This window comes from Cetorhinus maximus, chromosome 3 (assembly GCF_964194155.1).
Source record: "Cetorhinus maximus chromosome 3, sCetMax3.hap1.1, whole genome shotgun sequence".
In the NCBI taxonomy this organism is placed as follows: Eukaryota; Metazoa; Chordata; class Chondrichthyes; order Lamniformes; family Cetorhinidae; genus Cetorhinus; species Cetorhinus maximus.
This window is the reverse complement of record NC_135881.1, coordinates 178022555-178045281: the sequence shown is the minus strand read 5'-3', so window position 1 is coordinate 178045281 and position 22727 is coordinate 178022555. Positions and strand designations below refer to the sequence as shown.

General features: G+C 41.9%; 1 protein-coding gene across 3 annotated transcripts in view; it reads left to right on the top strand.

Annotated features, from left to right (window-relative positions):
* Positions 1-19819: 19819 nt before the first annotated feature.
* The window catches only part of matcap2 (microtubule associated tyrosine carboxypeptidase 2), a 52900-nt gene continuing 49992 nt past the window's right edge, over positions 19820-22727 (top strand). For 2 of the 3 annotated variants that reach the window (XM_078539321.1, XM_078539323.1), the window contains exon 1: positions 19820-20190. In XM_078539321.1, coding sequence (XP_078395447.1) covers positions 20166-20190 — 25 coding nt within the window. In that variant the 5' untranslated portion in view covers positions 19820-20165. Of the gene's footprint in view, positions 20191-20215; positions 20361-22727 lie in introns of those variants that run through there. The other variant, XM_078539322.1, reaches the window with a different exon arrangement.

Below are 22727 nucleotides of genomic sequence, written 5' to 3'. Positions count from 1 at the left end.
AATCCTGGAACTCCCTCTCTAACAGCACTGTGGGTGTACCTACCCCACATGGACTGCAGCAGTTCAAGAAGGCAGCACCCCACCAACTTCTCAAGGGCAACAAGGGATAGGCAATAAATGCTGGCCTAGCCAATAACACCCACATCCCATAAATGATTTTTTAAAAATCATGCTTTGTACATGACATTAAAATATAGACTCCCCTCACATTGCCTATTCCTATTGCACAATTTGAAGAAGAGTCAGGAAGAGTGCCTTATTTCCCCACATACACTGATGACATCCGGCTCTACCTTACTATCACCTCTCTTGACTTCTTCACTGTTGCTAAATTGTCAGTTTATCTGATGTCCAGTCCTGGATTAGCAGAAATTTCCTTCAATTAAAAATTGGGAAGACTAAAGCCAATGTTTTCTGTCCCTGCTGCAAACTCTGTTCCCTAGCTACTGATTCCATCGTTCTCCTTGGTAACTGTCTGAGACTAAAGCAGACTCTTCATAACCTTGGTGTCACATTCGGCCCTGATTTGAACTTCCGACCACATATTCGTGCCATCACTAAGACTGCCTATTTCCAACTCCATAACATCGCCCAACTTCGCTCATCTCAGTTCATCTGCTGATGAAACCCTCATTCGTGCCTTTGTTACCTTTTGACTTCCAACACACTCCTGGCCGACCTCCTTCATTCTACCCTCCGTAAACTTTAGGTCATCCCAAACTCTGCTGCCCATATTATAGCTCACACAAATGCTATTCACCTTTCATCCTGTGCTCCCTGGCGTACATTGGCTTCCAGTCAAGCAGTGTCTTGATTTTAAAATTCTCATCCTTGTTTTTAAATCTCTTCATGGCTTCACCCCTCCCTATTTCTGTAATCTCCTCCAGCCCCACAACACCCCAAGATATCTACACTCATCTAATTCTGTTTTCTTGACCATCCCCAATTTTAATCACTGCAACATTGGCAGTATAGCTTTCAGTTGCTTAAGCCCTAAGCTCTATAATTCGCTCCCCACAACTCTCTGCCTGTCTACTTCACTTTCCTTCTTTGAGATACTCCTTAAAACCTACCTCTTTGGCCAAGCTTTTGGTCATCTGACCTAATGTCTCCTTATGGACATCGTTGTCATTTATAATATCATGAGGTGCCTTGTGACCTTTTATCTTGTTAAAGGTGCTATATAAATATAAGTTGCTGTTGCTATTGTGTCCTAGCCAACATTCCTATCTCTGCCGGTATCGTCAACAATGGTCATTAATTTCATTTGCTATTTGTGGGGACTTGCTGTGCACAAATGACATTTGTCTAATATCACTAGTCACTATCTTTCAAACTATTCACTACATGAACATCTGAGATGTTTGATGAGGTACTGTATAAACCAAAGTATTTCTTCTACTAATTTCCATTTAGACATATCAGCTTCTGCACATTAACCTACATTATACATTCCAACTCTATATCTAATAGAGTTCTGTTGAAGGGTCATGAGGACTCGAAACGTCAACTCTTTTCTTCTCCGCCGAGGCTGCCAGACCTGCTGAGTTTTTCCAGGTAATTCTGTTTTTGTTTTGGATTTCCAGCATCCGCAGTAGTTTTTTGTTTCTATATCTAATCTCCCCTGTTAATAACCAGAACCAAGCTAACCATCTCTTATAATGAATTCTTTTTTCTGAAATGTAAAACATACTATCAAACAGAAATAAGTTCTCCCACTATTACACAGATCCTCTAAATGACAGCAAATAAATGAGAGCAATAGAGATCAAAGCCGAGAGATACTTCAGAGTCCAGAAAGGATCTAATAAAGCTCTTTGATGTACATTAACTGGGCCCAGACACTAGGATGCAAATACAAAAACAGAAACGGAGTTCTGTTGAAGGGTCATGTGGACTCGAAACGTCAACTCTTTTCTTCTCCACCGATGCTGCCAGACCTGCTGAGTTTTTCCAGGTAATTCTGTTTTTGTTTTGGATTTCCAGCATCCGCAGTAGTTTTTTGTTTTTATCACTAGGATGCAAATAGTTTGCAGACATGCAACTAATATATCTCCTTTTCTTTGTGAAGGAATTGTGTATAAGGAATACACAAAAACAAAAGCTAGTTTCAACTCTCAGGCTAAATCTTGCAGGATAAAAAGTGAAGAAAATATACTAAATCATTATAACACCCAATATCCAGGGTTACCAGTGTTCGGTTTTCTCCTATCTTATTAAAGCACCGATGTATTTTGGGGTATAGCACCACAGGTATCAGCAGCCCTCTAGGATCTTGCTTTGGTAGTGATTAGTTCATAGGCATGACCCCAGGCAGTGACTATTAGGTCATTTGGAAATTAGGAGGTTGAGGGTCAGAATCACAGCTCACCAGAAGTCAGAGGATAGTAGTCAAGGAATTAATTTCCTCCACCCCTTTTTCCTTCCTCTGTACGCTACAATGACTTGTGTCACTGCAGGATATCCCATTTATTCCACAAAGGCTGAAGAAAATTACTGTTTCCCTAGAAATGTTTTCAAAGCAGCAGACACTTAATCCAACAAGTTCTCCCTCTTTGAGAACCATGAGTTGCATGTTCCAATTGCCCAAATATGTTAATATCCATGTAAAATTAGCACAAGAAGGATTAGTTGCACCAGTTAGAACCAGTAGCCTTCTATGAAACACATTAGCATAATCCAACAATTTAAATGTCGATTGAGGGATTCTCAAATTGAATTTTGTCAAGCTTTTGTACAATCATATATTCTTCCATAGAATGACCATCTATTTTCCAAAACCTATAAAGTTCTGACCAAACCTCCTCAGCAGTTAGCAGATCACTTTTCTTGTAAGTTTCACCTAAGACTCTAATAGAAGCCCGAAACTTTCATCACTATCCAACTAACAGGCATCCAGCTCACACCATACTTTGCTTCCTACAAGAAGCAAAATCAGAAGTAACAATGCCAAGACCACACCTTATTTCCTTTCTGGCAGGGACATTACCCATCTCTACATATCCACTTCATTTTTCCAATGGTCATGTGGTTCAGACTCCAAGAACATCGGTGGGCAATTATACCCCATTAATTTACACTTGCTTTCTACCATTTTCCACAATGGCCACGGTATAGTAGTTTTTCTGTCTGAAAGATGTTTTCTTAGCTTCCAAACTTCACATTAAGGCAACCCTCCTCTGCTACCATGCTAATAACCAAAAATCCGATTGGCGAAGCATAGAACTGGAACTGATCTTTACACTTATCCGGGGGAAGGAAGAAAACCAACAGACCAGCCCTCCAGGAATGGTGCTGGCCCAGGACTGTCAGGGTGGGACTGGTCAGGGTGGATTATGTAAACTACACAGTACCAAGGCAAGAAGAAATAACCCTGGAAAAAGTCTTGTGATGTGTGCTGAGGAGGGAGACAAGGCACCAGTTCTTAAGCAAGCAGAGTTCATCCCTCTTGGACAGTAGGACAATGATCCAGAGAAGTATGAGGTAATGCATTTGGGGAGGGAAAACAAAGCAAGGGAATACTCAATAAATAGTAGGATATTGAGAGGGGTTGAGGAAGTGAGGCAGCTTAGAGTGCATGTCCACAGGTCCCTGAAGGGCCAGGACAGGTGGATAAGGTGGTTAAAAAAAGCATATGGAAAACTTTCCTTTATTGAATGAGGTATTGAACACAAAAGCATAGATGTAATGCTGGAGCTGTATAAAATGATGATTAGGCCATAACTGGAATCTTGTGTACAGTTCTAGTTACTACATTACAGGAAGGACATAATTGCTCTGGAGGGAGTACAAAGGAGGATTACAAGAATGTTGCCAGGGCTTGAAAATTGCAACAATGAAGAAAGATTGGATAGGGTAGGGTTGTTTTCCTTAGAACAGAGGAGGCTGAGGGGTGACCTAATTAAGGTGTACAAAATTATGAGGGGTCTACAGGAAAGACCTGTTTCCCCTAGCTAAGGGGTCAATTACCAGGGGGCACCGATTTAAGGTGATTGGTAGAAGGATTAGAGGGATATGAAAAAAACTTTTTCACCCAGAGGGTGGTGGGCATCTGGAATTCACTGCCTAAATTGATGGTTGAGGCTGAAATGCTCAATTCATTTAAAAGGTACCTGGATATGTAACTGAAGTACTGTAACCTACAAGGCTACAGACCAGGTGCTAGAAAGTGAGATTAAAAATGAATGGCTAGTTTCTTTTTTCTCTTTTTATGGCCGGCACAGATACGATGGACTGAATGACCTCTTTCTGCGCTGTAACTTTTCTATGGCTTTATTGTTCTATTCCCCATGGCCCTTGCATAGTTTTCCCTAGGACATCTCAGAACGTACTGTGGAACTTCATGATCAGTCATCCAGCCCTGTGGACTTGCTCATCAAGAGCAGGTCAAGGACACTTTCAGCTCTGTTCCATAGAGCGGAGCATCAAGCAGCTCAGCACCCTCTGGGCCAACCTTGGACAGGTTGTCCCAAAAAGCTCTGCGAGCATCCTTTCTGGAACAGAGCACTCAGCTCAGGCCTAGGCAAGATACCCCTGGGTCTGAGGCCAAGGACTGTCATCAGCCAACAGCCCTAAGAGCTGCTTATGAACCCGTTGCCTGTTTTCCAGAGACTAGAAGGAGTTGCTGAGGTCCAGTTCCTAGTGGAACCGAATCTATGACCTCGTGAACATACCTCAGGATCTGTCAAGTTGCAGGTTCCTCAGCACATCCTTTTTCTCTTTGTACATCTTCTGCAGAATCGGGACTTTGATGGCCTGACAAAGACAGGACTCCATCTTGAGCAACTCTTGCTCCAACCTCTTGACCCTGGCCTTCTGACACCTGGTTGAACCCCTCACGTCTTTCTGACAGAAGACATGGACATCAGCCTTGCCCAAGTCCAACCATAGCATCGAGGAGGGGAAGCCTCCCAGCTTCCTTCTCCAGCCAGGCCGGAATCGACAGAATGAGTCCCAGAACTGCTCGTTCTCCAGCATCAGATTGTTAAAGTGCTCGTGCCTGGTTCACACCCTCACACGGAGTGGAATCAGCTCCGTCCACACTAGATGGTGTCCCGAACATGGCACCCGCCAGACGAAAGTTGCTGGAACACAGGAGACATACGCCCAAGAAATGTTAAGGCGGTCAATTCTGGACCCTCCTGCTCCAGGCCTCACGAAAGTGAAAGCACTGTAGTATTAGAAAATAGAGATAGTTTAAGTAAGTTATATTGGTATTTGTGGATGTTAGGAATGAGCTTTAGCTTTAATGTTTAAGTTTGATTTGAATTTCTGTATCTGTGTGTTAAGAAAGGTCAAATTGAGTTTTAATTTCATTTTAAAAGGGTGCTTGCATTTCTAAAGAGGTCTTTTATGACTGTTTCAGCTAGGTTAAGCAAATAAGAGTAGAATAATGTTGCCATTGTCCAACAACAGGAGGCCAGAGAGGCAGGTCCCTCCCACAGACACACACAGAGAAGAAGAGAAACAGCAGTTTTGTTTCGGAAGCTGTTGGAGTTCAATTGGTTTGAAGACAGCTGTGAAGCAGAAGCAACCTAGAAGAGGTCAAAAAGACAGACCCAAGCAAAAGAAAAGGCCCTAGAATCCAGGGGATTGGAACAGCAAAAAGTCCAATGAAGACCTTCTAGTTAAAGGAAGGACAGGAACCTGGGAAAGATCCTTTTAAAACAAAATAAAAACAGAATTACCTGGAAAAACTCAGCAAGTCTGGCAGCATCGGCGGAGAAGAAATCAGTCAACGTTTCGAGCCCTCATGGCCCTTCAGCAGAACTGAAGCATAGTTTCAACAAGGGAGAAATATAAATTGGTTTAAGGTGGGTGGGGGGGAAGAGACACATTGAGGGTGTGGTGTGAGCAGATAATCAAAAGATGTCAGAGACAAAAGGGTCAAAGAGGTGTTGAGGGTGGTGGTCTTTGTCTGAGAAAAGTGCTAATTAAGAATGCAAGACAGGATATTCAAAGTACAGCTCTAGTGGGGGTGGGGTGGAAAGACTAAAGGTTTTAGTTTTAGATTTAAAAATAATGGAAATAGGTGGGGAAAGAAGAATCTATATAAATTATTGAGAAAAAAGGCAGGTGGGGGGGGAAAAGAAACGGGGTGGGGATGGGGGGAGGGGGGTTTAAGATCTAAAGTTGTTGAATTCAATATTCAGCCCAGAAGGCTGTAAAGTGCCTAGTCGGAAGATGAGGTGCTGTTCCTCCAGTTTGCGTTGGGCTTCACTGGAACAATGCAGCAAGCCAAGGACAGACATGTTGGCAAGAGAACAGGGTGGAGTGTTGCCATTTTAACACTCCACCCTGTTCTCTTGCCCACATGTCTGTCCTTGGCTTGCTGCATTGTTCCAGTGAAGCCCAACGCAAACTGGAGGAACAGCACCTCATCTTCCGACTAGGCACTTTACAGCCTTCTGGGCTGAATATTGAATTCAACAACTTTAGATCTTAAACCCCCCTCCCCCCATCCCCACCCCGTTTCTTTTCCCCCCCCACCCGCCTTTTTTTTCAATAATTTATATAGATTCTTCTTTCCCCACCTATTTCCATTATTTTTAAATCTAAAACTAAAACCTTTAGTCTTTCCACCCCACCCCCACTAGAGCTGTACTTTGAATATCCTGTCTTGCATTCTTAATTAGCACTTTTCTCAGACAAAGACCACCACCCTCAACACCTCTTTGACCCTTTTGTCTCTGACATCTTTTGATTATCTGCTCACACCACACCCTCAATGTGTCTCTTCCCCCCCACCCACCTTAAACCAATTTATATTTCTCCCTTGTTGAAACTATGCTTCAGTTCTGCTGAAGGGCCATGAGGGCTCGAAACGTTGACTGATTTCTTCTCCGCCGATGCTGCCAGACTTGCTGAGTTTTTCCAGGTAATTCTGTTTTTATTTTGTTTTGGATTTCCAGCATCCGCAGTAGCTTTTAGCTTTTTGTTTTTAAAGATCCTTTTAAGTGAAGTTTAGAGTGAGGGGCAGAGAGAAAGGCTCCAAGCTTCAAAAAGCAGATTTAAAGTGAGAATAGCTTGCAAGAGGCAAGAAGGTCCAAAGAGATGGCTGAGGGTCTGTAACCCTTTGCTATGGGCATGTGAAGCAGTAGTATACTGTTGACAGCAGAGTCGGAGAGAGATAGTGCGTGGAAGATAGCTTGAATGCATGTGGCAACACAGGCAAGAGGAACATCGGAAGGAGAGTTCAACACCCTGGAGGTGAACCCTTGTGGAAGGCACCTGAGAGAAAGTGTCGGTTTGGGAGAAGATTCCAAGGTGAAGTCTGGGAGAGTGGAGTTCAGTGAGACTGGTTGGCTCACGGTGTGACAAGCATCTGGGGGGAGTTGAGGAGAGATCCATAGCATCTGGTTGAGGTGGCATCTGTCATTTGGTTTCAAAATGTGGTGTGTCTGACCACAGAGTGCCATAGATTTACATGGACTGTATACTTACTGTGAACATTAGAAAGCTTTTGTAACTTGTGTTATCCTTACAAATCTGTATATATCTGTAAGGGTATAGTTGTGGGTGAAGGAGTATTGTAATATAGTTCATCTTCTCTTGATAAATAACTGTTTTATTCTTTTGTTAAAAGTTTATTAGCTTACTCCAGTGACTCTGTTCAGCAGCCCCTCTCCATGTATTTAAACAAACAAATTAAAGTTTGGATGTATCAAGCTGGGTTCCACTCTGGGATCAGGCTTGTCTAGGGGTAACCTCAGCTGTGGATCATGACAGTAGTCAGGGTGGAGATTTCGCCAGATGTCCACCAAATCATGGGACCTGACCAGGTCCTCAACTTCTCCATTGCTGCCCAGGCATGTGGGGCACCAGAGTGATCCCTCACCTTGTGAGTACAGTTGAAATCCCCCCACCATCTCCCCCTCCAAAGAATAATGCACACCATCGTCAATGGAGCCAAGATTAGTAAGTAGACATTTCTTCAAACGAGCATGATTGCTGTGCACTGGCCTAGGGGGTGTATACGTTTACTAGATGAAATGGCACTTTCCCCAGCTGAACTTTATTTCTTACCTATCTTGGTGTCTTCAGCAAATTTAGCTACCATTTATTCAGCCCCTTCATCCAAATCCAATATAGATTGTAAATAGTTGAGGGCCCAGCACTGATACCTGTGGAGCTCCACTAGTTACTACCTGCCAACTCGATAAAGACCAATTTATCCGTACCTTTTGCTTCCTGTTAGTCAACCAATCCTTCATCCATGCTAATATGTTACCCCCTACGCCATGTGCTCTCATCTTGTGTAGTAATCTTTCATGCGCCACCTTATTAAATGCCATTTGGAAATCCAAGTTCCCCTTTATCCACATTGCTTGTTACTTCCTTAAAGAACTCTAAGTAAATTAGTTAACCACGATTTTCCTTTCACAAAACCATGTTGAATCTGCCTGATCCCATTATGATTTTCTAAATATCCTGCTATAATCTCCTTAATAATGGATTGTAGTAATTTCCCTATGACAGATGTTGGGATAACTGGCCTATAGTTTCTTGCTTTCTGTCCCTCTCCTTTCTTGAATAAAGGTTATATATTTGCTATTTTCAAATCTGCTGGGACCCTCCAGAATCTAAGGAATTTTGGAAGATTATAACCAATGCTTCTATTCTTCTGCAGCCACATTTTAAAAGCCTAGGATGCAGGCCTACAGGTCCAGGGGACTTGTCAGCCTTGGGTTCAATAGTTTTCCCAGCACCTTTTCCTTAGTGATGGTGATTACTTTAAGTTCCTCTGGTTTCTACAGAGAAGACAGACACAAAATGCCTGTTCAACATTTCTGCCATTTCTTTGTTTTCCGTTATCAATTCCGCAGACTCCCTCTCTAGAGGACCAACACTAGCTTTAGTCATTCTTTTACTTTTCAAACACTTGTAGAAACTCTTATTATCTGTTTTTATATTACTAACTAGCTTTCTCTCATACTCTACTTTCCCTCTCTTTATTTATTTTTAGTCATTCCTTGCTGCTTCTTAAAATTTGACCAATCTTTTGAGCCACCTCTCAACTTTGCAGATTTGTACAGTGTTTCTTTCAATTTGATTCTATACTTAACTTTCTTATTTAGCCACAAATAACGCAACCTTCTTGTAAATCTTTCTTTCTAGCTGTGATTATTCTTTGCTGAGAGTTAATAAATATCTCCTTAAAAGTCTGAATCTTTACTGTCCTACCTTTTAACCTGGCCAGGATTTTCTGGCCCTGACACCTGTGGGCATCGTCGCAGGCAGGAAGGGAAAGTTTGAAGAGCTGTAAAATCCCGTCCCTAGTTCCCCAGTTCACTTTAGCTAGCTTTGCCTTCATAACCTGACAATGACCTTTATTCAGGTTTAAAACACTACTCCCAGACCCACACTTCTTCCCTTCAAACTGGATGCAAAATTCTATCATGATTGCTGTCATCTAGTGGTTCCTTTTAGCATGTGGTTATTAATGAATCCAGTTTCATTGCTCATTACGAGGTCTAGAATAGCTTTCTCACTGGTTAGTTCTAGAACATACTGCTTGAAGAAATTGTCCCAAATACACTCTGTGAACTCATTTTCCAAGCTACCTTTGCTGATCTGATTCACCCAATCTAAATGTGGATTAAAGCCACCGTTATTATTGCAGGACCTTTCTTATACACATTTATTTCTTCCTGTATACTCTGACCTACAGTGTAACTATTGTTAGGAGGCCTATAAACTACTCTAATAAGTGACCTCTTACCATTACTATTTCTTATCTCTACCCAAATTGGTTCTACATCTTGTTCTTTTGGGCTAAGGTCTTCTCCCCCTACTCCCTGCGCACATTCAGATATCAAGCATTTAACTCTGACCTGAATTTTCCCGTCGGCGATTTGGGGGCAGGGCCCGCTCGCCGACGGGAAAATGACACGGGATGATGTCGGGAGGAACCCCCAATGTCATCCCGGTCCATTTAAATCTTTAGGAAGGCGGGCAGACAGCGAAATCAGCTGTCCGCCCGCCGACCTGTCAATGGCCAATTGAGGCCGTTGATAGGGTAGTTAAGATAATTAAAGACCTGCCCGTCCAACCTTAAGGCTGACGGGCAGGCCAGGAGCCACAGCGGGCTTCTGATAATACATGAAACCTCATTCACTGGCGGGATGAGGTTTCATGTCCATTTTTAAAACCTTTAATAAATTTTATGTGATATTTATTAACATGTACCATCTCGTGTGACATTGTCACATGAGGGGGGACATGTTAATAATTTTTAAATTTTTCTATTTTTAAAGTTTTTTAGACTGTCAGTAATCTCCCTGAGACAGCATTTAGTCTCAGGGAGCAGTGTGTTCTTTCACGCGCATGCACGAAAGAGCGCACTTTGACAGATGGGGAATCCCTCCACCCCCCGCACAGGAAGGGCATAGCACTTCCTGTCGGGCAGGCCACTGGGCAGGCCTTAATTGGCCAGCCCACTCAAAATGGCAGCGGGCCCCGTTTCAGCGACGGAGTTCGGCTGCCCACCCGCTGCCGAGCCGGTGGGGCCCACCCGCCAACCGAGGGCCAAATTCTGCCCTCTGTCTTTTTACCATGTTTGCAATCTCTGGTCTTATCTACTGGTGCACTCTTAAGTTTGTGCACTCTGTTCCTTCCTGTCACACTCTGGTTATTATTACGCAACTTGCTACCCTGCTCTATTATCCCATTGTTAATTAACAGAGTTAATTCACCACCTTTTCCTAGCTCCCTGTCTTTTTAAAATCACAGAATCACAGAATTTTTACAGTGCCATTTGCCCCATCGAGTCTGCATTGGCTAGTCCCACTCCCCTGTCTTATTCCCATAACCTTGCAAATTCTCTCTTTTCAGATAGCAATCCATTTCCATTTTGAATAGCTTAATTGAATAAGCTTCCACCACCCTCTCAGGAAGTTCGTTCCATACTCCAACTGCCCTCTGGGTGAAAAAAATTTCCTCACATCACTTTTACTTTTGCCAATTATTTTGAATGTGTGCTCTCTAGTTCTTGATGCTTTCTTGAGTGTGAAGTTTCTCACTATTTACCTTGTCCATACCCCTCAGGATCTTGAATACCTCTATCAAGTCGCCTCTCAGCTTTCTTTTCTCCAAGGAAAACATTCCCAACCTCTCCAATCTGTCCTCATTTCCAAGTTTCTCTTTTCCAAGCTCCATGCTACAGCAACAGAAGGAGGAGGAAGATTAGCAGCAATACCTTTCCCTTCTCACTCCTCTCAGCCATAATTGGTGAAGGATAGAACACTGAAGCCCCAATCTTTAAATACTTAATTATTTAAATAAATATTTAAATATTTATTTACAGTTACACATTCCAAGCACCTAAGCCAACAACCAGAGTTAGTCTGTGTCTATTTACAGAGTCACAAGTGAATCCCCAGTTACTGCCCACCTCCTGCCTACAATTAAACATAATTAATATACAATTAACATTTAGACACCCTATCAGCCAGGGAGTTTCCCTTAATGTTTACTGCATGCCTTAGTATGTACCTTTACATTACCCATGTAGCATGTGACCTCCCCGGATTTGAGGGCATGACATAAATAAATCAATACTGATGAGTTTATAAGGTTTTCCTGATGAACATTTGAAAATTATTCTTCCAGTATAGCAGGAAATATAGGGTGTTAATAGAGGAGGAGCCATTTGACCAGATACTGTTAGGTTGTTAGGAGGTATCCTTCACAGTTGTCAGCAAAGCAGTTAGTTCAGCATACTAAGCTGAATGAGGGTGATATTCAACCTTTGAGGTGAAGATGTCCAACATCTGGGGTGTTTGGTAGAGTTCGAATAGGTACATAGGTGACTGTTAAGACCGTTCTGTGCCTGGAAGGTTCTGCCCCATACAGGACAGGATACTGCAGATGATTGAGTTTTGAACGAGTTGCTGGTTCAGGATTTCCTCTCCTTGTTTTTTTCTCTCTGCCACTTGCTTTTGAAGGAAACTGCATCCTTTTTTATTAGGTTGCACCAGGTGCAGCAATCATGGCTGAGCTTTTCCCAGGACTCGGGTTGATATCAAAGCTCCTGAACAAAGTTTTCAGACTGTCCTTGTAGCTCTTTCTTTGAAAGCCATGAGAGCGCACCCCAGACTCAAGCTTTCCATTGAAGACTCTTTTATGTCAAGCATTCTGGCTACATGACCAGCCCAACTCAGGAGTAGTTGTGGATGCTTGGCATGTCAGCTTGGATGAGCACCTCAGTGTCTGGTATTTTGTCCTGCCATCTGATCTTCAGAAACTTCCAAAGGCAGGTCAAATGAAAATGGTTGAGCTTCTTGGCATGGTGCTGGTGAGCAGTCCAAGTCTCACATGCATAGGGCAGGGTGAAGATATTACTTTATAGACTTTCCATTTGGTAGGCAGACTTACTTCTCTTCATTCCCAGACTGTTGTTCGAAATCCGTCAAAGGCTACACTCTTGCATGTGTCTCATCGTCAATATGGACAGCTCAAGAGAGGGTGGCTGAGATAAGTGAACTTATCCACTGCTGACAAGTTCTGGTCGTGAACTGAAACCTTGGGCCCGAGATTGGACTTTCCTGGAGCAGGCTGGTACATTACTTCAGTTTTCTTCATGCTGATCATAGGGCCGAAGTTGTTGTGTGCATTGGAGAACAGGTCCATGCCACTTGCATGTCTAGCTCTGATCAGGCAGGTAGTGAACTGTCATCTGCAAATAGGAAATCACAAAGTGTGCCTTGGAGATCTTGGTCTTTGTTTGGAGTCATCTCAGATTTAATAGCTTCCCATCCATGCAATATCTGATTTTGATGCCATGATCACCATCATAGAAGGAATCGGAGAAAAACATGCTGATGAGGGTTGGTGCTAGCATGCAGCCCTGGTTAACTCCATTAGTTACTGGGAATGGGTCAGAAGACTCACCATCATCCAGGGCACACATGAGCATGCCATTGTGGAGCCATCAAACCATTATGGTGAATTTCTCTGGACAACTCAATTTCTCCATTATCTTCCAAAGGCCAATCAGTTGAATGTATCAAAGGCCTTGGTCAAGTCAACAAACGTGGTCCAGAGGTCCATGTTCTATTCTTGGCATTTCTCTTGGAGCTGTCTAACTACAAACATCATATCAGTGGTTCATTGACCTTTTCTGAAACCACACTGACCCTCTGGCAGCAGATCCTGTTTGAGATATTGTACTAAGCAGTTCAAAAGGATTCTGGTGAAGATTTTGCTGGCAATGGAGAGAAGTGGGATTCCTCGAATATTGTTGCAAGATTGGTGAGTTCCTTTCTTCTTGTACAAGTGGGAAATGGAGGCATTTTTGTATGCTTGCGGGATGGTTCCTTCATTGTACATAGATTGAAAGAGTTTAGTGAGCTTCTTGACCAGGCACTGACCTCTGGCCTTATAGAACTCAGCTGGAATAGCACCACTGCCTGGAACTTTGCCGCTATACAGGAGTTTGATAGCTTTTGTCATTTCTAACAGTGTGGGAGGGTCATCAAGAGAAGGGATACACTTATGCTGGCTGACATTGTGAGAATTACAAACAGCGAATCCAGTCACAGGTGTTCCATCTTGATAAAAGGAAGACCAATTAATATAAACATCTTTACCATCTGACTGCCTTCAATACAGAATGTGCTTAAAACTCCAACAGGGGCAGTGGGCACAGGTGATGATTCCCTGGATGAAGTAAGAGTTGCAGTAGCAAAATAGTTTCCTTTGGGATGACGAGCAAATCATACCCCATTAGTAACAAAGTCCAATGATTCAGCCTTACAGAGGAAACCAGTGTGTCTCCCAGTTGCATCAGGACATTTAAGAGGAGATTGGAAAATCAGCAACTGGCAGACCAATGATAAAGGTAAAATGTTGGGCTGTCAAAACTGTGGCTAATGAATGTTTCTCACAAGAATTATATGTCTTCTCCACCCTGGTCAGAATGTGTGAGGCAAATGCAGTAGGAAGTAGTTTGTCCTGAATTTCTTGGCATAAAACTGCCGCCAAGCTTTGATCAATAGTAGTGACGTTAGAATGGAATTCTTTATCTAGATCAGGTGCAATAAGGCAAGAAACTTTCATTGCTGCAGCTTTGAACTGTTTCATTACATTTGTGCGTGCTTCTGTCCAGTTATCTCCAAATTTTTTATCACGGAGCTTCAGCAGGTCTTACAGTGCTCTGACAAGCTCTGCAGACTATAGAATAAGAAATTGCTGGTAGTCCACTAACCCCAGAAAAGATCACACAACTATCGTGGAAGCGGGGAGGGGGTGAGTCTTTGGATCACATCTACTTTACATTGATCCTTCATCCTAGATGTTGACACTGAAGAAAGTATATTCAGGTTGTAGATTTGCCTTTCAAGGGTTAATTTTAAGATCAACATCTGGTGGCAGCTACAACAGTTCATCATGGGTTTTGGTGGCAAGAACCAAATCATCAACATCCTGTAACAAATAATCCAAATGTGAAAAGTTACTGACTACTGCAACCATTCTCATATGAAAAATAGGGTGGGAATTGTGAAGTGTCTGTGGCAGGCAAATACAGGTATACTGTAAAGAAAATTTATATTGGTCCTCCCTCTACATGAATACTCCAGTAATCAATGCTTCAATACCAGCTATATCAATCAGCTTCTTTTGAAGAGCAATTCCTGGTAGCCGCTATTAGTTGGATAAACCCACACACTTGCTGATGTGATCCTGCCTCAGGGTGGGGTTGGAGGAAGGGGACGATGTAGTCACAGCCCACGATTTTTGCACAGATGGGCTGCTAATTCACTGGATGGTGGTTTGGTTGGCCGAATAGTGCTGCTTGTGCTGGACTGCTGAAGTGTGGGCCCAATTTAAAGCCATCTAGGAAACCATTACTGAGGCAGCCACATGAAAGATAAAATACAAGAACCAGGGAGACAGGAGGAAAGGCAGAAACTTACCATCCAGGGAAGGGCTGTTCCTCACTTCTCAGATGCTAACCTGGAGGTCCTCCTGGAGGCTGTGAGGGAAAGGAGGGAGGTCCTTTTTCCAGAGAGTGGAAGGAATGGATGCAGGAAACTACTGATTCATTAGTTTTACTTGAATCCCATGTAAAATAATGCAATTATTTTTGGAATAAACGTGAGGACTTTAGGTACCATAATAATCTAATAAGCAGCAGCTAACATGGATTCAAAAAGGGAAAGCTCTTACCTAACTAAACATTTTTGGGAAAGCAATCTCCCTAGCCAACTGTGGAAAGCCCTAAGACATGATATACATAGATTTCCAAAAAGCATTCAAGAAAGTTTCACATCAAAGGCTTTTACCAGAGTTCAAAGCTGCGGGGACTCAGTTTGAAAATCTCAAACTGCTGCTGCAAAGACAGTTAATGAGCTCCACAATAAGCTCAACACTTTGTTAATTGGATGTGTGCAGGTTGCTGGCTCTCCGCTTTTCCTGCCCTTCCTTTGAAAGTCACATCACATTCTGGAGGCATTAGGATCCACTGATGCCATTTGAGATCATGATTTTCAAAGTGTGCCTGCTACAAACCTCGGCCTCATGGGCTTTTGAAAATCCAGCCCTGGAATAACCGGGGCTCATTTCATTTGTGCAAAGAAGACTAATATTGGATCTAGTAGAGGTGTTAAAAATAATGAGGCATTTTTATGAAAGTAAATAGGGAAAATCTAGTTCCCCCAGTTGGTGAGATCCTAATTACACGATATAAATTGAAGGTCATGGCCAAAAGAATGAAGGGCAAAGTTAAGCAAATGATTTTTTACCTTGGATTGTTAGGGCATGAAATGCCCAAGCAGCATCAGTGATGGAAGAAGAATTGATATCAGCTTCTGAAAGTGACAGATTAATATTTCAAAGGCCAGGGGAACATGTCTAAGTGGATAACCTTTTTGTAGAGCCAAACGCAAAGTGTGATGATCTAAATGGTGTTCTGTGCTGTAAAATTCTAAGATTATCATATTTGGAAATCTGCCCAAATTGTATTATTGTAGTGTGATATAATAGGTATTGCTCATTGAACTATTGCCACTTTATGCCACATAATTATTACATAATATATTTATATAATTTGAATAGTATCCTCCAAAGTATCTCAACTTCCTATTGTTGTGTTGCAAATTCCATGGAGGAATTCAGAATAAAATTCTCTTTGTTGCATTCAGTGCAAAACAAAACTGAAGGTTGCTCAAATTATAGTGGTGTTTGAAGGTGTACTGCAATAGTTGCATTTTATTTAATTCTACAAAAAAAATCTTCTCTTTCTAATTCTCATTTGTTTCAGGATTTGAGTCCCTGCTATTTCCAAACCTGGTTGTTATCCTTGTACAATTCCAAACATTCTCTCCAGTTCCTTCTGTTTATCTGACACCATTTTAGCGAATCCAATCCCCACTTTAAATATGTACATTTACCATTATTCATTTGCCCATCTGCAATGTATTCTTGATGTGGCTTACCACATATCATGCATGATTCAATTCTCTTTTCCTTCTGTTCTAGCTCTATAGTCAATTTATTTTTGCATTTGTTCAGTTTGATCTTTTCCCTCCAGTCCCTGTTAACCATGCACAAATATCCTCGTTACTTTAATACAATGTTGCACATCAAAGGCTCTCTCTTTACATCAATTAATAGCTTCAATCAGGCATGTACTTAGAAGCAATAAAAAACACATCAAACGGCACTCTGAGAGATAAAAACAAAAAACTACTGCGGATGCTGGAAATCCAAAACAAAAACAAAATTACCTGGAAAAACTCAGCAGGTGTGGCAGCATCGCCAGACCTGCTGAGTTTTTCCAGGCACTCTGAGAGTGTTCAATAAACAATCTTGAAATTTAAAGTAGTAAATTCTATATTTGTCTTTTGCTTTCTCAACGTTGCTGTTTCTTTACAATAGTCCAGTTTAATTTTCTTCCTCAGTTTTTGTCAACAGATTATTTATGGTTATTCCATGTACATTGCTTTGGTTTTTGTATTATTTGCCCTACTTTAGGGTGTCTAGCTGCTTCCATAATTATAGATTATTTATAATTATACATTTTTCTTGAGCAACAATGGTTTAAATTATTATTTCCTTCCCCTAGGTTGTTTGCCTAATAGAAACTTTTGTGGTTTCGACTGTTCTTTGCTTCTTTGCTACGGGTCTGTTTAATGTCACAGGATGCTCACACTTTCCTCTCTCTCGTTACCCTGTTTTACCAATGGCCCAAATCACCTTTAACCTTCAGACTGCTAGGATTTATACAGTAAGTACTAATACCTGAACATTGTTTCTGTGTGTGAAGGCTTTCCTACACCTACACTAGATTACTTATTTCATCAAATCTTGGATTAACTCCCATACCGAGTATGCCTTTTGGGAATTCTTTCATTTTTTTAAACATTTACTCCTTCTTTGAATGAAGGTGTTAATGGCAAGAGCAGCATTTAATGCCCATTTCTGGTTTACCTTGAGAAGATTGCAGTGAGTCACCTTCTTGAACTGCTACAGTCCGTATTGTGAAGGTACTCCCGCAGTGGCGTTAGGTGAGGAGTTCCAGGATTTTGATCCAGCGACTGTGAAGGAAGGCAACCTATGTCAAACTTAGGATGGTACAGGTGATACAGGTGTAAGAGTTGCTGCAGTGTATCTTGTAGATAATACACACTGCAGTCATGGTGCAATGGTGGTGGAAGGAGTAAATGTTTAAGGTGGTAGATTGGGGTGCCAATCAAACAAACTGTTTTGTCCTGGATAGTGTAAAGTTTTTTGAGTGTTTTTGGAGCTGCATTCATCCAGACAAGTGAAAAGTATTCTATCACACACCTGATTTCTGACTTGTAGGTAATGGGAAGGCTTTGGGGAGTCAGGAGGCACTTACCACAGGATACCCGGTCTCTGACCTGCTCTGGTAGCCACAGAATTTATGTAGCTGGTCCAGTTATGTTTCTGGTCAATGGTGACAGCCCAGGGCGCGATGCTGGTGGATTTGATGATGGCTATGTTATTGAACGTCAAGGGGAGGTGGTTAACCTCACATCTGGGAGATAGTCAATGCCTGGCACTTGTACGATATGAATATTACTTAACATTTCTCAGCCCAGGCTTGGATATTGTCCAGGTCTTGTTGCATGCAGGCAGACTGCTTCTTTATCTGAGGAGTTGTGAATGGAACTGAACACTGCAATCACTATCAAACAACCCCATTTCTACTTTATGATGGAAGAAAGGTTATTGATGAAGCAGTTTAAATTCTGTGGGCCTAGGAGACTGCCCTGAGGAGCTCATGCAGCAATGTCCTAGGCTTAAATGATTGGCCTCCAACAACCACAACCATCTTCCTTTATGTTAGATATGACTCCAGCCAGTGGGATTTTTTCTCCTAGGACTAGGACTCCTTGGAGCTACATTCAGACCCTTGCCTAGCACCATGATCCCTTTTGTCTTTAGTCATTCCTGCCTTCTACCCTATCGTACATCTTCATATCCTGCCATTCCTTGCCTCTGTATGTGCTTAGAACATGTCACATGTAACTTTTTCCAGTTCTGATGAATCATTAACTCTGTTTCTCTCTCTGCAGATGCTGCCTGACCTGCTGAGTATTTCCAGTATTTCAATTTCAGATTTGCAACATCTGTAGTAATTTGCTTTTGTAATCTGTTGTACCGATAGTAGTTGAGGAATAAGTGTTGGCTAGGCCATCGGGAGAAGTCCCTTGCTCTTATTCTAATAATGCCATGGGATCTTTAAGTCCACTGGAAAGAGTAAATGGAGCATTAAATTAAAGTTTCATCTAAAATATGGTATCTTCAACAGGTCAGCACTCCCTCAGTGTTGTACAGAAATACCAACCTGGATAATACACTCAAGGCTTGAATTCATGACCTTCTGGCTGGTTTTAAGCCCCATTTATTTAATTATTAGGATTAACCACTGCAAGTTTCATGATTCAAAATATTCAGCATTTTGATGAAAAAAAAAGATTCTTCCTAATACTGCAGCCTTCCACTCGTAACACCCTTGTTGCCAATATCAATGATTACTCACAATTCTCTTGATTTTGACGTTTTTGATACAGGAAATTTAAATATGTAAAAGAAATATACATTCCCCATGTGAGGAGCGTTTTTAAAAAGTATGCAAATCATGAGATTCACAAGTGTTAGCAACACCGAGCACCCACTGCTTTTTGAATACCTCTATAAAGAGCTTTTGCTCTGCAAACTTGCCTGGAAGATTATATCAAACATTTATCATTTGAATAAACAAATTCTGCTAAAAAATAGTTTAAATTGAATTTTCCTTAACTTTTGTCCTCCTAATTAGCTAGGTTAGATTGAAATAATATCTCGATTTACTGTATTTATACCATTTAATCTTCTGTACACCTTGGGGAGATTTGACCCTTTAACCACCTGGACTTCAAAACTTAATTATCCTCACAGCTCATCCATTCTCTTAAAACGTTGGATGTCTTGTCGCTCTTCTCTGTACCTTCTCCAATGCACAAGGTCTTGTGGCCATTAAGCCCAATACAATTTGATTATGCTAAAATTACGACTGTGTCCCTTTGATTAGTTTAAAATGATTCACTGGCAATGAAAATATTCATTGCTTGGATTTGGAGATGGAGCTGAGGAACAATGCCCACCACTCCTGAGTTGATTGATGGTAAAGCTTTGATCTGCAAGTAATGCATTTCAAACATCTGATTTTCCATTATAAAAACAACTACCCTGAGTTTGGTGTGAAGTGTCGCAATTGTTATTGGCCTTCAGAAGAAATGTACAATGCGTTCCCAAGTGACCGACGTCACAAAGCACCGAATTATGACGTAAACTGGGGTTACCTTGGGAACAGTGGCCGGGAGCTGGAAAGCGGAACGTGGGAATGACAGATGAAGAGTCGGCAGCGTATTAGCCATGGACGAGTTGGAGACTGCGGCAGTTCTGAGGGGAGTATAGGCTGTCTCGGTACAGATTGCACGGTTTAAACCTAGTTCAACTATGCTAGACATCCGTGCAAATTACAAGTTTGCGACGTGTCTTTAATGGCAATTTGGGGACATTGTTGCTATATATATGATTTGCGCACTATCCGTTTTTAATGTCCTCTGCAAGTGGAAGGAAAGAACTTAAACAGGTTCGTCCGCTTCTTCTGGTGGTTTCATCTTGCAGTTGCCAGTCCCCGGAGGTTGCCAGGGATGCTGGAATCAATCCGAGTAACCGGTACGTGTCACTTCCTGTACTGCAGGGAAATGGAGCAAAATGCCCTGTTCTTATTTGTGAGAGAGGTTTCGTTGAGCCGGGAAATTTGGTCTGTCTATTCGCTACTTAGGCAATTTAAGGAGGAGATCCGAACTTACATCCGTCGCATTGCAGTTACCGGTCGACAATGGGTCCACAAATTACTTAATTAATTTCCATTTTTGAGAACGTTTTTATTGCTTGATTTTTCAGCAGTGACTCTTGGAAGCATTTGTTTACTAAATGGTTTATTTTTCATATAGCCTCAAATTTCGAAGATGTTTTTAAAGGAAAATGAAGTATGTGTCTTTAAGCGTTTACTGCTGTGAGATTTCTGCCACTCGCGGCACCACCTGATTTTAACGCAATGGGCAGTTGTGTTGTAAAATAATAAAGTGGGTCGATAATTGACAGTTGGCATTTTGAAGAATCAGAGAGTCATTTATGGCACAGAATTCCAGTCTAAGTCAGCTCCGCGCAGAGCAATTCAGTCAGTCCCCATTCCCCTGCTCGATCTCTGTACTTCTGCACGTTTTTTTCCTTCAAGCACCCAAACAATTTCCTTTTGAAATCGTATTTCTGCTTCCACCAATCTGGTGGACAGCAACTTCAAGATCATTACCACTCGCTGTGTAAAAAAAATTCTTCCTCACATTCCTCCTGCATCTCATGCCCAACACCTCAAATCTATGTCCTGTAGTCTTTGTATCAACAGCTAATGGGAACAGTTTTTCCTTGTCTACCTTATCTAAGCCTGTCATACCTCTATCAAATCTCCCCTCAATTTTCTTTGCTCCAAGGAGAGCAACACCAGCTTTCCAACTAACCTTGTGGCTAAAACTCCCCCATCCTGGAACCATTCTGGTAAATCTTCTCTGCACCCTTTCAAGGACCGTCACATCTTTCAGAACTGGATTTAATATAATATAAACAAAGATTAGTTCAGTAAATATGTAACTTGGTGTGATACTGAACCACACAGACAGGATAGGCACAAATTCAATCCCTTATCAGTGCTGAGTTGGCTGATCTCAGCTGGGTTAGCATTGGTGGAGTTGGGAAGAAATCCCCCTGTATTCCCACTCCTGTCACTGTTGAGTGACCACTACCACAGTTCACATGTCTGACTGTCAGATGAAGATGATCCAGATGATTAGCTATGATGCTCCCTCTCTTTTACTCTGACAATGGCCATCTATTTACATATGAAGAATGGCCAAGGTGTCCAAGGGCTACCAGTGCCTTTGGAGCTATAGCCAAACCTGGGGAAGGGAGTACCGTCAATCGTAGATCTCTCTGTGATCTCTGCAATGTTGTCTGGAAGAAAATTGCACCATCTACACCCACTAATTATGCAAACAAGCCAAGAAATCATGGTACTAATCATCTAGGTATTTTGCTTCCCCACCCCTCCTAAATCAAGCTGCCTGTAGGTCAGCTTCCTTCAATGGAGCTGTAAGACCCTCCTTCTCTGGTCTAAAGGTTTCTGTCTCTACTCTTGATATAAATGGCTCACAACAACTTGGATACTGTTTCACTAAATGTGATACACCTTTATTAAATCTCTAAGCAATAGTACATACTCACAATGACACTGGTTGCTTAGGAATCCTGCGAGCTAGGGTCTGTCTCAGGTGGTCAATCTTTCGACAGATTTCTTGGCGCAATTTTGGAATGGCTGACGAAGTCAGTCTATTGACTGCAGTAACAATCTCCTTGAGGGCTGTGTCTTTATACACCTTCCTGACCCTGGCCCTTGGCATATAAGGCAATACCTTAAATTGGACCATCTGATTGGATTGTTAATCCCACCCTGGCCATCTACACTCTATCTGGTCATATCCTGCCCTTAGCAGTGGAGTGTCTCCAGGTACATGCCAACAGTGGGTGCAATCACAGTATCTTGGGGTATGAAGAAGGCCATTCACACATTCCTGAGTGGCCATTGTCTAGTTCAGTTTCCATAGACAAAGTGTTGTGGCAAACCAGCACCTTTGGGCTGCCTTCACATGCCTGTGTGTGTGTGTGTGTGTGTGTGTGTGCCTGTTTAGCTGAAACTGTCTTTATTTTTAAAAGTTCAATATGAGCCTCAGCGATGTCTTTGGTCAAAACTCTTCTCTGTAGTTCCATCTTCTTACAACAATGAGACAAACTCTTCCCACAGGATTCCAGCACATCCAACTTGCATTCATTAATATACTAAAAGCATGTTTACATGATTAAAAGTGATGCATACAATACAATTTAAGTGATGCATTGCCTTACAAGCTCCAGCCTCCTAAATTATACCAGCATCCCAAATCTACTGCATGTATTACCTGGGAGACATTGTGCAGCAACTCAGCTTTCACCCCAACCTTTCATAAGTTCTGAATGATGCTGATGGCTCTGTCCAGCAACATTCTCCCAGCTGCAACCATCAGTGTCTCAAAATGACAAATAGCAGGCAGTTCAGATGTGTTAAAGAGCACTATCTTAATGAAATATTATCTCATTTGTTTACATAATTATTTGTTGTG